The 14,810-nt window shown below is 40.0% G+C and overlaps 2 protein-coding genes across 3 annotated transcripts in view; one reads left to right on the top strand and one right to left on the bottom strand.

Moving 5' to 3' along the window:
* Positions 1-14,810, bottom strand: part of LOC143639426 (uncharacterized) — an 831,269-nt gene that overhangs the window by 562,527 nt on the left and 253,932 nt on the right.
* Slc9a7 (solute carrier family 9 member A7) overlaps positions 13,902-14,810 on the top strand; it is a 135,113-nt gene continuing 134,204 nt past the window's right edge. For both annotated transcript variants that reach the window (XM_077107578.1, XM_077107577.1), the window contains exon 1: positions 13,902-14,229. In XM_077107578.1, the coding sequence (XP_076963693.1) occupies positions 13,902-14,229 (328 nt within the window). The remainder of the gene's footprint in view (positions 14,230-14,810) is intronic.

Below are 14,810 nucleotides of genomic sequence, written 5' to 3'. Positions count from 1 at the left end.
CCCTAAACAATACAGTATAACAACTTTTTCCATAGCATTTACATTGCATCAGGAATTGAATCATCTTGTGTTAGTCAGCTTTCTATCCCTGTGACAAAGTACTTGAGATAAAAAAAAAAAAAAACTTAAAGGAGGAAAGGTTTGTTTTGGCTCATGGTTTCAGTGGTTTCTATGCATGATTGCTTGGCCTTGTTGTTTTGGGCTGATGGTGGCATAGTACATCATGGCAGGAGAGCATGGTTATGGAGGCTGCTTACCTCATGGTGAATGGGAAGAGAAAGAGAGATATAAACAGGAAGAGGCAAGAGTTCCAATAGTCCCTTCAACGGTATGCCCCCAATGACCTAACTTCCTCCAACCTTGGCCCTACTTCTTTTTTCTTTTTCCTTTTCTTGTGTCAGGGTTTGAACCCAGGGGCATTTTACCACTGAGCTACTTTCCCAGCCATCTTTTATATTTTATTTACATACAGGGTCTCACTGAGTTGCTAAGTGCCCCACTAAATTGCTGAGGCTGGCTTTGAACTCATGATCCTCCTGCCTCAGTCTCCTGGGTTGCTGGGATTACAGGTGTGTGCCACCAGGCCTGGCCTGGCCCTACTTCTTAATTTAAAGGTTCTATCACTTCCCCACAGTGCCATGGTCTGGGGAGCAAGCTTTGAGTACTCGAATCTTTGAGGGGCATTTCAGATCCAAACCATTTTTATGTATCTAGAGATGAGTTAAAATATACAGGTAGATGTGCATGGGTTATTAGAAAATACTTATCATTTTCTATAAGGGACTTGGGTATCTCTAAATTTTGAATCCTGGGACCAGTATCCTGTAGATACTGAGGATGGCTGTATTGTAGTAACAGTTCAAAAAGCCCTAAAATAAAATAATTGTAATAATCTCCCAGACCACATGTTGTACACAGGTTGTCTGCCTTAGAATGCTGCCACCTCAGAGGCTTCAGTACTCAACACTGAAAGTGGAGAGAGCACAGAGAATCATGCATTTGCCCTTAAATACATGCACCTAAAATTGAGATTCACCACTTCTGCTCTTCCTTCATCAGCCACAGCAAGTCATAAAGTCACCAAAAACTTCAAAGAGGTGAAAATGTAATCCTCTCTGTGTTTACAAGAAGAAAATAGGAAATATTAGGAATTGCCAGCAAAATCCTCTATAAGCCTCGTGTACCTTGCTTAGGAATTGTGATTTTTATACTCAAACACAGGAACACTCAAGTCAGAGACAAAAGAAACATGAAGAACTCAGGGTCAGCCTTACCTTTGCTTGCCCTCTGACTTTATGCTTTAAGTCTCCAGAGACTGGACTATCAGTCAGGGAAACAAAATCACTAGAGGTTTCCACAGAGGAGGGTTAATGTAGGAAATTGGTTACATAGGTATTGGAGAACTGAGAGAGTAAAAAGGCTACTCTGAGCGAACTCAGAGATAATAATTACATGGGGCAACTACTACCTTTAAGGTTGGGAGAACAACAGGGAAGACATGGGATTACCAGAACCTGGGGATTCAGAGTAAAGTGAGGCCCTAGGGAATTAATATTAAGGCTCCTTAGGAGGTCTGGTTGCTCAGCTGAGGCTGGCTCTGAAAGTGCTGAAAGAAGCTGCAAACTAGTGCTTGTGGAGCAAGGCAGACAAGAAAAGCAAGAACCAGGAAGGAAGCCCTTTCCCTGTCTGGCTGCCTGCCATCTCCCCCATGAATCCCTCCCTACCATGACAGCCTGCTGTGGTGCTAGCTTCTCTCATGTGACCTGATCCCAAGTTTGGAAGGAGAAGGGAATAAGAACTATCAAACTCCTTCCTCTTTGTCTTTCCAGCCAAGGGCCTTCTTTGTGCTAATCTCTAGGAGTATATCTTGTCCCCTAGTTGGTGTCTCAGCTCTTCTATCAACTGGAGAACCAATTACTTGCATTAAGTTTTCTCCGTTGCAAATACTCAAAGTGTTCTTTTCATAATAAACCCTGAATAAATTATTAACTCCCCAACTTATTTATAAAAATCTACCACAGAGCTCTTTTTGGACACTTCTAATTCTACAAAAGAGGTCTCTAACCATGCAGCTAATGTTTATGCCTATAGAATTTATAGTATCCTGTGGGTGTGACTGACTTTAAGATTTTAGTTCTCCTCACCTGCGACATTCTAAAACATCTCAGCCTAACTGAACTCAAGGCGTAGCTCTTGGGATTTCTTGAGGCCTTCATTCCTTCCTTGAACTAATATGAAATTGGAGAATGCCCAAGGGTAATCAGAGGATTTGTTAACACATGACAGGGAGGAGTTACCAAAATTAACTTACAGTGAACTTTATTTTTAATGTACAGTTCCATGAATTTAACACATGTATGGATTCATACAACCACCACCACAATCAGGATACAGAACAACTGCATTGTCCCCCAAATCTCCCTTCATACCTCCCCCTTCTACAAACTCCTGAAATGAAAGATCTGTTTTCCATAACTGTAGTTTTGTCTGTTAAGTTTGGAGTGTCTTTATTTAAAAAAAAATACTTATTTTTTAGTTGTAGTTAGACACAATACCTTTATTTTATTTATTTATATGTAGTGCTGAAAATCTAACCCAGGGCCTCGCACGTGCAAGGCAAGTACCTTACTGCTAAGCCACAACCCCAGCCCCTGGAGTGTCTTTATTTTTTGAAACAAATATGGTAGTTTGTAAAAGATTAGCATTTTCAAAGTATTATGTGTTATTTCATTTTGCCAACATAAAAGCAGATGCGGTGTTATTTCTAAATAAAACTTGAGTTTTTTAAATCTAATGATTCTTTTGTATATATTTTTATTTCCTAATTTATTCATTTTAGGTATACATGACAGTAGAATGAATTTTGACATATTAAACATACATGGAGTATAATTTATATAACTTATTCTAATTAGGATGCCATTCTTGTGGTTGTACATGATGTGGAGTTTCACTGAATGTGTATTCATATACGAACATAGGAAAGTTATGTCTCATTCATTCTACTGTCTTTCCTATTCCCATCCCCTGTCCCTTCTCTTCATTCCCCTTTGTCTAATTCAAAGAACTTCTATTATTCCCTTATTTTGTATTAGAACATTTGGCCTTTGGTTTTGGGGGATTGGTTTATTTCACTTAGCATTTACCATCAAATGCCATAATTTCATTCTTCTTTATGGTTGAGTAATATTCCAGCATGTATATATGTACCACATTTTCTTTATCCATTCATCTGTTTAAGGGCACCTAGGTTGAGCTACTATAAACATTGATGTGGCTGTGTCTCTGTAGTATGCTGATTTTAAGTCCTTTGGGTACAAACCGAGGAGTGGGATAACTGGGTCAAATGGTGGTTCATTCCAAGTTTTCTGAGGAATCTCTATACTGCTTTCCATAGTAGTTGCACCAATTTGCAGTCCCACCAGCAATGGATGAGTGAATACTTTTCCCTACATCCTTGCCAACATTTATTGTTGCCTGTATTCTTGGTAATTGCCATTCTGACTGGAGTGAGATAGACTCTCAGTGTGGTTTTAATTTGCATTTATCTAATTGCTAGAGATGTTGAACATTTTTTTCATGTATCTGTTGACCATTTGTATTTCTTTTTCTGTGAAGTCGTTCAGTTCCTTTGCCCATTTATTGATATTTGGCTTTTTGGTGTTAAGTTTTTGAGTTCTTTATATATCCTGGAGATTAATGCTCTATCTGAGGTGCAGGTGGCAAAGATTTTCTCTGATTCTGTAGGTTCACTATTCAAGTTCTTTTTAAATATAACTTTATTTTATTTTTATGTGGTGCTGAGGTTTGAACCCATGGCCTTGAACGTGCTAGGCAAGCGCTCTACCACTGAGCCACAACCCCAGACCTCAAGTTCTTGATGGTTTCCTTTGCTGTGAAGAAGCTTTTTTAGTTTGATTCCATCCTATTTATTGATTCTTGATTTTACTTCTTGTGCTTTAGGTGTCTTGTTGAGAATTCGGTTCCTAAGCCAATATGATGAAGAGATGGGCCTATGTTTTTTTCTAATAGGCACAGGGTCTCTGGTTTAATTCCTAAGTCCTTGATCCACTTTGAGTTTTGTGCACGGTGAGAGACAGGGGTTTAATTTCATTTTGCTACATATGGATTTCCAGTTTTCCCAGGCCATTTGTTGAAGAGGCTATCTTTTCTCCAATGTATGATTATAGCGCCTTTGTCTAGCATGAGATAACTGTATACCTGTGGGTTTGTCCCTGTATCTTGTATTCTGTTCCGTTGGTTTTCATGTCTGTTTTGGTGCCAGTACCATACCATTTTTTGTTACTATAGCTCTGTAGTGTAATTTAAGGTCTGGTAGTGTGATGTGTCCTGCTTCACTCTTCTCATTAAGGATTGCTTTGGCTATTCTGGCCTCTTATTTTTCCAAATGATCTTTGTGACTGCTTTTTCTATTTCTATGAAGAACATCATTGGAATTTTAATAGAAGTGGCATTAAATCTGTAAAGCACTTTTGGTAGGATGGCCATTTTGACAATGTTAATTCTTTTTTTTTGTTTGTTTTCATAAGTTTATTTTTATTAGTTGTTCAAAACCTTACAAAGCTCTTGACATATCATATTTCATAGATTTGATTCAAGTGGGTTATGAACTCCTATTTTTACCCCGTATACAATGTTAATTCTACCTGTCCAAGAAATATATCTTTTTATTCCCTTAAAAGTATATTTTGTAGTGTAAAAGCATTTATTTATTTATTTAGGTACCACAGATTGAACCCAGGTGCACTAAACCACTGAACTACATCCCCAGCCTTTTTTTATTTTTTATTTTGAGACAGGTTCTCGCTAATTTACTTAGGGTTTTGCTAAGTTGCTGAGGCTGGCTATGAATTTACAATCCTCCTGCCTCAGCCTCCTGAGCCACTGGGATTACAGTCATGTGCTACTATGCCCAGCCCCAAACTTTTATCAGTCTATTGGCAATTTTTTTTTTTTTTTTACAGAACAGTTGTACATTTGGTGTTATGTCTAAGTACTCTTTGCTTAGCTCAGATCACAAAGATTTTCTCTGTGTTCTAAAAGTTTTACATGTTACATTTGTATCTATAATTTACTTAAACTAATTTTTGTAGAAGGCATAAAGTTCAGTTCAAGGTAGATTCTTTTTGCATATGGATGTCCATTAATTTCAATCCATTTTTTGAAAAGAATGTACTTTTTCTATTAAATTATATTTCCAATTTTGTCAAAATAAATTTTGTTTGTAAATTTATTTCTGGATTCAATTCTGTTTCATCAGTCAATCTATAATAGTCCTTACTCATATCACCCTCCTTTGATATCTTTGCTACTTTATATATTAGCTTTATACTGAATATTAAATTAAGTATTGTGAGGCCTCCAATTTTGTTCTTTTTCAAAATTGTTTTGGCTATTGTACTTTGATTACTTTGATTTTCCTATTAATTTTAGATTTGCCTTGTCTATATTTACTAAAACTTCTGCTGGGATTTTTTTATTGAATTGCATTAAATATAAAACATCGATTTGGAGAGAATTGATATCTTTGCTAAGTTTAGTCTTCCAATCCAAGAACATGGATGTGTCTGTATTCATTTTAGGTCTTCTTTGATTTCTGTCATTAATATTTTGTAGTTTTCAGCATATAGATCCTAAATATGTTTTGTTACATTTATATTGACGTATTTTTTAAAAAAATTTTATTTTTAGTTGTAGTTGTACACAACACATTTTATTTTATTTTATTTTTTTTTTTTTTGTGGTGCTGAGGATCAAACCCAGGGCCTCACATGTGCCAGGCAAGTGCTCTACCGCTGAGTCACAACCCCAGCCCATATATTGAAGTATTTCCCTTTCTTTTGTGTGCTATTGTGAATGATATATTTTTAAAATTTTCATCTCCAACTGAACATTGCTTGTATATAGAAATATATTTGCCCTTCGTGTGCCAACCTTGTATCCTGAGATTTTCCTAAACTCGCTTATTTGGTTCTAAGATTTTATAGTTTCCTTGGAATCTCCTCATTCTCCTTCTTTTTACAGCATAATTCTCCTAGAGATGAAGTTTTAATAATCCATATGAACTTATTATTCACAATTTTTTGAAGACTGACAGGCAAAATGGTCTTCTCTGTTGTTAAGAGTGTCAACAGAGCCCAATTATGCAGAGTTTCTTATAATAATGGAGCAAAATGTGCATACTTTACAGAGGCAGGGTCAGCAGCCACTGTCACCCTTTCTAGGTAACAGAAGAGGAAATTCACACATTCCTCCATCTGTCCATACAGTCATTCAGGGTTTACTGGGCTCTTATTATATACTAGGATGGTAAAGTGCAGGATAAAAATGCTAAGATACAGAACTTTAGTCTCCCAAAGCTTACAGTTAGTTGAAATGTCAGCAGGGGATTTCCTCAGAGTGTGAGAAATTCAGGAGGGGAAATTCTCCCCTCCTGACCATCGGGCAGAAAGTTGTCTTGGTCCCCTTCTTAAGGGTTGTTCACTTCATTCCTGGAACTGAGATATTATGGGATCAAGAGCCTTGTCCCTAGTGGGTGAGTGTCCCATTCCTTCTCTTTGGGGCCTGCAGAAATAATGAGAGGGGAGGGGACTCTCACTCCTTGGAATCTTCTAAGTAGATAATAATGTTATTTGAGGATAGGAGAAATATTCAAATATCCCTTGAGACCACTTCTTTTTTTCCTTTCCTGTCTTTTTAGGAAATATATTTTAGACATTGATGGGCCTTTATTTTTTTTCATTTATTTATATGCAGTGCCGAGAATCAAACCCAGTGCCTCACATATGCTAGGCAAGTGCTCTACCACTGAGCCACAACCCCAGCCCCTCCTGACTTTTGTTCTCTGTATTTTTTGTTCTGTTTTGCCAGTATTACATTGAAATTTATATATAATGATTTTTGCTCTGTGTTTATACCTTGTATTTTCCTTTTTATGCCTCATACACTGATTAAAAATTTCAGTACAATTTCGAATCTGAGTGGTAATAGTGGATTTTCTTGCCTTTTTCCTGATCTTAGGGAAAGAGAATTCAATCTTCTACCTTAAGAATAATGCTAACTTATTTTTTTGTACATGCACTTTATCTGTCCTATTTTGCTGAAAGTTATCATGTATGGATGTTGCATTTTGTTAAATGCTTTTCTGAATCAATAAATATATTATCATGTGATTTTTTTTCTTTAGATAGTTAATATGGTGGATTGCATTGATTGGCTGATGTTGAATCACCCTTGCCATCTCAGCATAAACACCACCTGGTTAGTGGGTATATTTCTTTTTATACATTGTTTGATTTAATTCGTAAATATATTATTGTGGACCTTTATGTCTGAGTTCATGAGAGAGAGGACTGTAACTTTCTTTTCTTCAACTGTCAATATGATTTTGGTATCAGCATAATATTTATGTCAAAAAATGGGAAGTATTTTCTTCTCTTATACTGTATAGAAGTGACTGTGTCATAATGTTTAATTTCTTCACCCTTAAAGCTATTTTTACTGCATATATTATTTGGGGTTGGTAGTTCTCTGATCATGTCAAAAATGCTTTGTCTTTTTTTATGATCCACTTGGTTCCTGATGAGAAATTCATATTATTCATATTCATTCAAATAGTTACTACCCTACATATGATGTGTCATTTTTATCTTTCTGCTTTAAGGATAATTTGTTAGTTTTTCTTTTCAGCAGTTTGAATACACTATATCTGGGCATTGATTCTTTTGGACTTAACCAGTTTGTGGTTTGCCAACATTCTTGTTTCTGCAGCTTCATGTCTCTTGCTAAATTTGGAATGTTTTCAGTTATTATATCTTCATGTATTTTTTACACCATGTTTTTCCCTCCCTTTCAGACTCCAAAGACAAACATTTCAGCTGTTTGTTATTATCCTACAGGTTCTTGAGGCTCTGTTGATTTATTTCTCATTTTTTCCTTTCTATTTCTCAGATTGGATAATTTCTATTGATCCATCTTCAAATTTAATGACTCATTCACTCCATTCTTCTTTTATTCCCACATTTTTTTATTGGTACATTAGAGTTGTACATAATGGTGGGATTTGTTGTTACATATTCATGCATGTATACAATATAACAATATAATTTGGCTCCCCAGCACTTTCCTGTTCCCTGCCCTCCTCTCACTCCCTAGTCCCTTTTTTCTATTCTACTGATCTCCCTTTGATTTTCATGAGATCTCTCACCAGATCTTTCTTTTTCTTTTTCTCTATAGCTTCCTTTTATGTAGCAGAAAACTTAGGACCTATGGCCTTCTGAGTTTGGCTTATTCCACTTAACATAATGGTCTCTAGTTTCATGCATTTTCCTGCAAACAGCACAATCTCATTCTTCTTTATAGCTGAATAAGACTCCATTTTGTATATACAACACATTTTCTGTTTCCATTCATCCATTGATGGACACCTAGGCTGGTCCCATAGTTTGGCTATTGTGCTGCTATAAACGTGAGTATGAATATATCGTTATAGTATGATGATTAATAATATAATGGTATAGTATGATTAATTCTGTAGGATAAATACCAAGGAGTGGCTTATTTCCATTCTTATATTGCAATCATGTAAAAATTTTAGTTTGAATTGAATTTCAGTTTGAATTTTGTTAAAAATCTAAAAATTCAGTTATTATAGATTTCTGTTTTTAAAATTTAAATTTGTTCCTTCTTTATTCTTTTCTTCTTTGCTGAGACTTTTAATCTTCACATTCATTTGAAGATTCTTTGTATTTACTTGTTGAGGAATTTTGTTTTGTTTTTTGGTACTGGGGATTTAACTCAGAGGTGCTTAACCACTGAGCCATGTCCCCGGCCCATTTATAATCTTTTTATTTTGAGACAGGGTCTTGCTAAGCTATTTAAGGCCTTACTAAGTTGTTGGGGGCTGGCTCTAAACTTGTGATTTTTCTGCCTCAGCCTCCCAAGCCACTGGGATTACAGGTTGTTGGACCATTTTTATAATAGTTGCTTCAATATTTTTTTCAGGTAATTCCAACATCCAGGTTGTCTCAGCATCAGTGTCCATAAATTGCCTTTTTCCACTCAAGTTTGGATTTTCAAGTTCTTCAGGTGCTGAATAATTTGGGGTTTTATCCTGGATATTTCGAATATTACTTCATGAGAACTTGTAGTCAATAGAGGAATGTTTGTATTTTGTTATAGTTTATCAACATGATTGGGTTTAGATCACAAGTTCTGATCACCCTTTTGTGGATCATTGCTTCAAAGCCAAATCAGTTTTCAAAACTTTTGCAGTGCTCTTCAGATCTATTCTACCTGTGGTTTATCTAGTACCTAGCCTAGGACTTGGGTGGAGATATGTTTCTTAGTTATCACAATCTTTGGCATGATTTTTAGTATCAGATCCATGGAGAAGGTCAAGGTGAACCTAGAAATTTATAAACACCTTTATGGAATTTTTTTTAATTTCTAATTTTATTTGGACACAATACCTTTATTTTATTTATTTATTTATACATGGTGTTGAGGATCAAACCCAGGGCCTCTCACATGCTAGGCGAGTGCTCTACTGTTGAGCCCCAACCCAAGCCCTGGGCTTGTTTTTTAATATAAACTAAATTGTTCTTTTTATAGATTTATTTTATTCATTTATTTTTATGTGGTGCTAAGGATTGAACCCAGGGCCTCACAAATGCTAGGCCAGTGCTCTGCCACTGAGCCACAAACCTAGCCCAATGGGCTTGTTTTTTTGACCTTCTCCCTCTCCACAATTTCTCTGGTACTTTTTGATTTCTTGTAGTTCTCCTCTTGATCTACTATCAAGAATCTTGGGTCTTTATTTACTCTTCTTTGCCATGTACATAATGCAACTTTGCCCATATTTTCTGCCAGGTAACAGTAGAGAGAGAAAAAAAATATCATTGAGGGTTTGCCCCCACTATCTTGATGATATGGGATCCTGGGATCTTTTGACTTGATGATGATGAAAATGACTTCAAGTCAGGTGAGTGAGTAGGCAGGCAAGGCTTTTTAATGGGCTTCCATTTAGGAAGGGAGACACAGTTCTGACAAGATGTCTGGTTGGCTCTGAACGAAAGAAGGGAGCTTGTTTTATTGATTATTTGCAGGTGTGCAAATGCTAATTGTCTTTAGGTGTACTCAACTCAATCATTTTACCCTGGGCTAGGGATAAGTTCCTGCAACTGTTCAAGAGAACACATACAGGGCACAGTTGATCTTATCAATGCACAGTTGACGGTGGTTGAGGGTACTAAACACCAAGCCTTCTGGGGTCTGCTGTCAGGCCATGAAGCAAGGCCAAGAAGTGCATCTGCTCTTGGTCCCTATGGCAGTCCCTGTTGTTAGGACCACAACCACTCCAACCAGGGGGAAGAATTTTCCCTCTCTTGGCATGTTGAATGCTTGTGGGTTCTGCGTCCTCCATTATCACTGACTCAGCTGCCACAGTAGCATTGTTTATTGGTTAAGGCTTAAGAAAATTAATAGTAAAAATGGGAAAATGGTATTTATCAGAGTTTTTCTGAACATTAGGTGACTTATTTCCTGCTCTTCCTGAAGCTCTCTCTGTCCATATCAATTCCCCTTCTGGGATTTTGGATTGCCTTGGGTCCAGTCCAGTGTAGACTGGAAGAAAAAATGGTAAACTCAACACCAGTTTTTACTTCAAATTCTGGTTTTCTTCATAAACTTATCTAACAAAATTACTTTTCAGAACCTGTAAAGAGCTCCTCTGTGCATTCTGTTAAGGATTTTCTCTCTCTTTTTGAGATGGGGGTCTCACTCTGTTGCCCAGGCTGGTCTTGAACACCTGGGCTCAAGCAACCCTCTTGCCTCAGCCTCCCAAGTAGCTGGGACTACTGGCACATGTCCAGATCTGTTTAGATTTTATAGCTGCATTCATTGGGAGAGAATGGGTTGATTAAGATTATTCTGTGTTAACTGGAATCAGAAACCTCTGTATTACATAAGTTAGTTTGCATATATATATATGTATAGAAAATAGAGTGTTTGGCGTATATTTATGAAAAGTCAGGTGGAGATTTTCATGTTCTAACTGACTTGACTACTTTTACAATAATTAATCTTCTGATTATCTATTACTGTGGAAGAAGTAACCTTCAAACTCAGTACCCTAACTTAAACCAACATCAATCATTTTTATTATCTCACAGGTTCAGTTGTTTAGGCTCAGCTAGATGATTCTTTGGTTCATCCTTTTTTTTTTTTTTTTTGGTCCAGGGGATTGAACCAGAGGCTCTTTACCAATTTATACCTGAAGCCCCCCCTTTAAATTTTTTTTGTAGTTGTATATGGACAGGATGCCTTTATTTTGTTTATTTTAATGTGGTGTTGAGGATTGAACCCAGTGCCTCACGCATGCTAGGCAAGCGCTCTGCCGCTGAGCTACAGCCCCAGCCCACCCTGCAGCCCTTTTTTATTTTTTATTTTGAGACAGGGCCTCACTAAGTTGCTAAGGCTGGCCTCAAACTTGTAATCCTCCTGTCTCAGTCTCCTGAGTCACTGGGATTATAGGTGTGCACCACCATGCCCAGCAGCTAGATTGTTCTTGCTTGTGGCCTCTCATAGATTTATAGTAAGATTGTGACTAGAAACAAAGTAATTTGAATGCTCAGTAATTCACATATATGACATTTGGGCTAGGAATACTAAAAAAGTTGGGGCTCCTGTGACATCTGCTTCTATTGATGGATGGGCTTTCTATATGGTTTCTCTTGCATGGCAGCTTCAAGGTAGGTAGATTTCTTACTTAGAAGCCCAAAGTTTCAGAGTGAGTGGAGAGTGTATGAGAAGGAAAGCGAGACTGAGAGCAACACACACATAGGAGCTAGACCACCTTTTCTGACCCAGCCTCACAAATCACATCAATTGCTACTTTCTGTTCTTTGAGATAGTACCAAAGGTTCATGTAAGTTCAAGGGGAGGGAACATAGATGTCATCTCTTGATGAAGTGTGCTAAGGTTCTAGGATTGAAAATACAGTTGGAGTCCATTTTTGGAAAATACAATCTGTCTCAAATACTAAGAAATCTGTACTATTTTTATACCAGGGATTGAAGCCAGGGGTGATTAACCAGTGAGCCACATCCCCAGCCCTTTTTGTATTTTAGTTAGAAACAAGGTCTCACTCAGTTTTTTAGGGCATCACTAGGTTGCTGAGGCTGGCTTTGAACTCAGGATCCTCCTGCCTCAGCCTCCTGAGCTGCTGGGATTACAGGCATGTGCCACCATGCCTGGCTCAAAATCTGTACTTTTAAGGTAGCTTCAGCTACAGGGAAAAATCCTGTCCTGGATTTCTGGGAGTTCAAGAGGGCATAAGATTATGATTGATTTGACCAGTTTTTAGTAAAGACAGCCTTTCCGTAAGTTTCCTGAAATTAGATCAAAATTCCCCATTGCTGTCTAACCATCTGGGTTTTTAGTATTGGCAGTTTCACTGGAACCTACCTGCATAGGACTTCTAATTGCATATGGATTTTTTTTTTTTTTTTGGGCAGGGGCTGGGTGACAGTCTGGAGGAGTAGGGAAAGGTACTGACCAAAATATAGATGAAGAGATTTCCCTGTCATAAAGAGGGCACTCACTGGACACTCTTGGCAGAATGTTCACCTAGAAGGGAACAGGGAAGGCAGCAGTGATCTGAATAGCTTTCCTAACTTCTTCAATGAATTTTCTTAAAAATGCAAAATCCTCTGGGAGAGAAAACAAGGAGAGTTGATGGGAATTATTTCATAATGATTCAATAAACATTTTTGAGCATAGTACTAAGCATCAGGACTTCAATAATTAAGTTGACTTCTCTTTTTTTCTTTGACCAGAGGGACAAGATGGATTGGAAAATTCTAGTTTCTAAGGATTTGTTTCAAGAGGCTTGTTGTGAGGCCAATTCATAAATCTTTTCAGAGTTGAGCTTTGTTCTAAGATTCAAAGACTCCCTGAGCTACCAGGAAGTCAAAATAAAAGGGTCATCAGTGTAAACCCCCTCCCATTGGTCCACCGATCCTGCCTTAGGGCCACCAGCTACTCATCTATCAGGTGTGGTGTGTTCACTTCTTTCTGGTTCAAACTTCTTCCCCAAGGGACTTAGCTGCAGTCTTTTTCCAAGAATGTCAGTCTATCTTTTTCCAAATAATGAAGGAGGTATTTCAACGCCCTCTCCCGATTCTGACCTCTATCAATCCTCACATTGAGCCAGACTGGAGCAGAGGTTTGAATGAAGCGTAGCAGATTTGGGGGAGTCCTAAGAGATGGAAAGCGATATGAAAGGAGAGAAAAGAGGTCTAGGGGGTTATGTGGCTTCGTGGGTCCTCAGTTCCTTCAGGGTTCCCACTTTACTGGGCCCAAAGCGACTACATACTGGCGTGAGATCAAACTCTTTGCAGTGGCACCAAAGACAGGAGTAGAGACCGCACCGCGAGGGAATCCAAGCTGATGCTCCTGGCTCGTGCCAGGAGCAGGCGACCTCTGCCGTCCCGTTTAGGCAGCGCGGTGGCGACCCCAGAAGGTCTGGCCAGGTACGCCAAGACCTGGTCAAGAGCAGAGTCAGGCAAAGGGCCGGCGACCCGCCCGTGGATAGAAAGGCGACAGCTGGCCACGCCTCGACCGCCGGGTCGGCGCGGGGCGCGGCTCCGCTCAGCAGGGGGATGAACAGGTGCGCGGGCGGGGGGCGGTGCTTGGGGATCCTGCGCACTGTGCGCGCCCCTCCCCCGCGCAGCTCCAGGCGCAGTCCCAGCCCCGGCGCGAGCAGGAGGAGGAGCTGCGGCGGCCACGGCTACTCCAGCAAGTCCGCGGCGCCACGGTAACCCGCCGACGGCGCGGGCTACTGGTACCCGCGTGGAAGAGGCGCAGGCGGCCCTGGGGCAATGGAGCCTGGTGACACGGCGCACCCGGGCCCTGGGCGGGCTGTCCGTGCGCTGCGGCCACGGCTACTGCTGCTACCGCTGTTGCTGCTGCTACTGGGTTGGGGGCTGCGTGCTGGGGCCGCGGCCTCCTCTTCTGGGGCGGCGGCTGAGGACAGCAGCGCCATGGAGGAGCTAGCCACTGAGAAGGAGGCAGAGGAGAGCCACCGGCAAGACAGCGTGAGCCTGCTCACCTTCATCCTGCTGCTCACCCTCACCATCCTCACCATCTGGCTGTTTAAGCACCGCCGGGTGCGCTTCCTGCACGAGACCGGACTGGCCATGATTTATGGTGAGCACCCCTGCCGCACCCCCCACCCCCACATCCCTCCAGCAGCGGGGCCGCTGCGCTCCTCCCAGCGCTGCGCGGTGCTCCCCCTTCACTTGCCAACGTGTTTGGTTTCTTTTGCGTTTCCCGCTGCGACGATGTGAGCTCCCAAGGTCAACTGTCTGCCTTTTCTGGCTTTCTACTACCGTTAAAAAGAATTCCACCCCGTTTCGACGTTTCTTCACCAGGGACCAAGGAAAATGAAAGGCATAGAGATGGCCCAGTTCCTTCCGCTCGGTTCTGTCTCTGTTGCGCCCCTCTCCATCACCCGCCTCCCCACCCCAGTTCAGATCTACATAGTGTGTGTGTTTGGGCCAAAGGTGGTTGACTTTCTGGGAGGCCACACCACGTAGGGGTGGGGATGAGGGCTGAAGGTGTCTCTGCTTGGATATGGGCTGGCCCGGCCTCTTATTTGCCACATCCACAGTCAACCTAGGTAGGCGCCCACTTATGAGGTCCGTGTTCCCAGGTCTCTTGTTAATAATAAAGCCAGAACATTAAGTGCTGTGAAAGGTGAGTTTGGTCCATAACCCAGAGTGGTGGCA

Source organism: Callospermophilus lateralis, chromosome X (assembly GCF_048772815.1).
Source record: "Callospermophilus lateralis isolate mCalLat2 chromosome X, mCalLat2.hap1, whole genome shotgun sequence".
Taxonomy (NCBI): domain Eukaryota; kingdom Metazoa; phylum Chordata; class Mammalia; order Rodentia; family Sciuridae; genus Callospermophilus; species Callospermophilus lateralis.
Note: the sequence above shows the minus strand (reverse complement) of the source record. Positions and strands in the feature narration are given on the sequence as shown.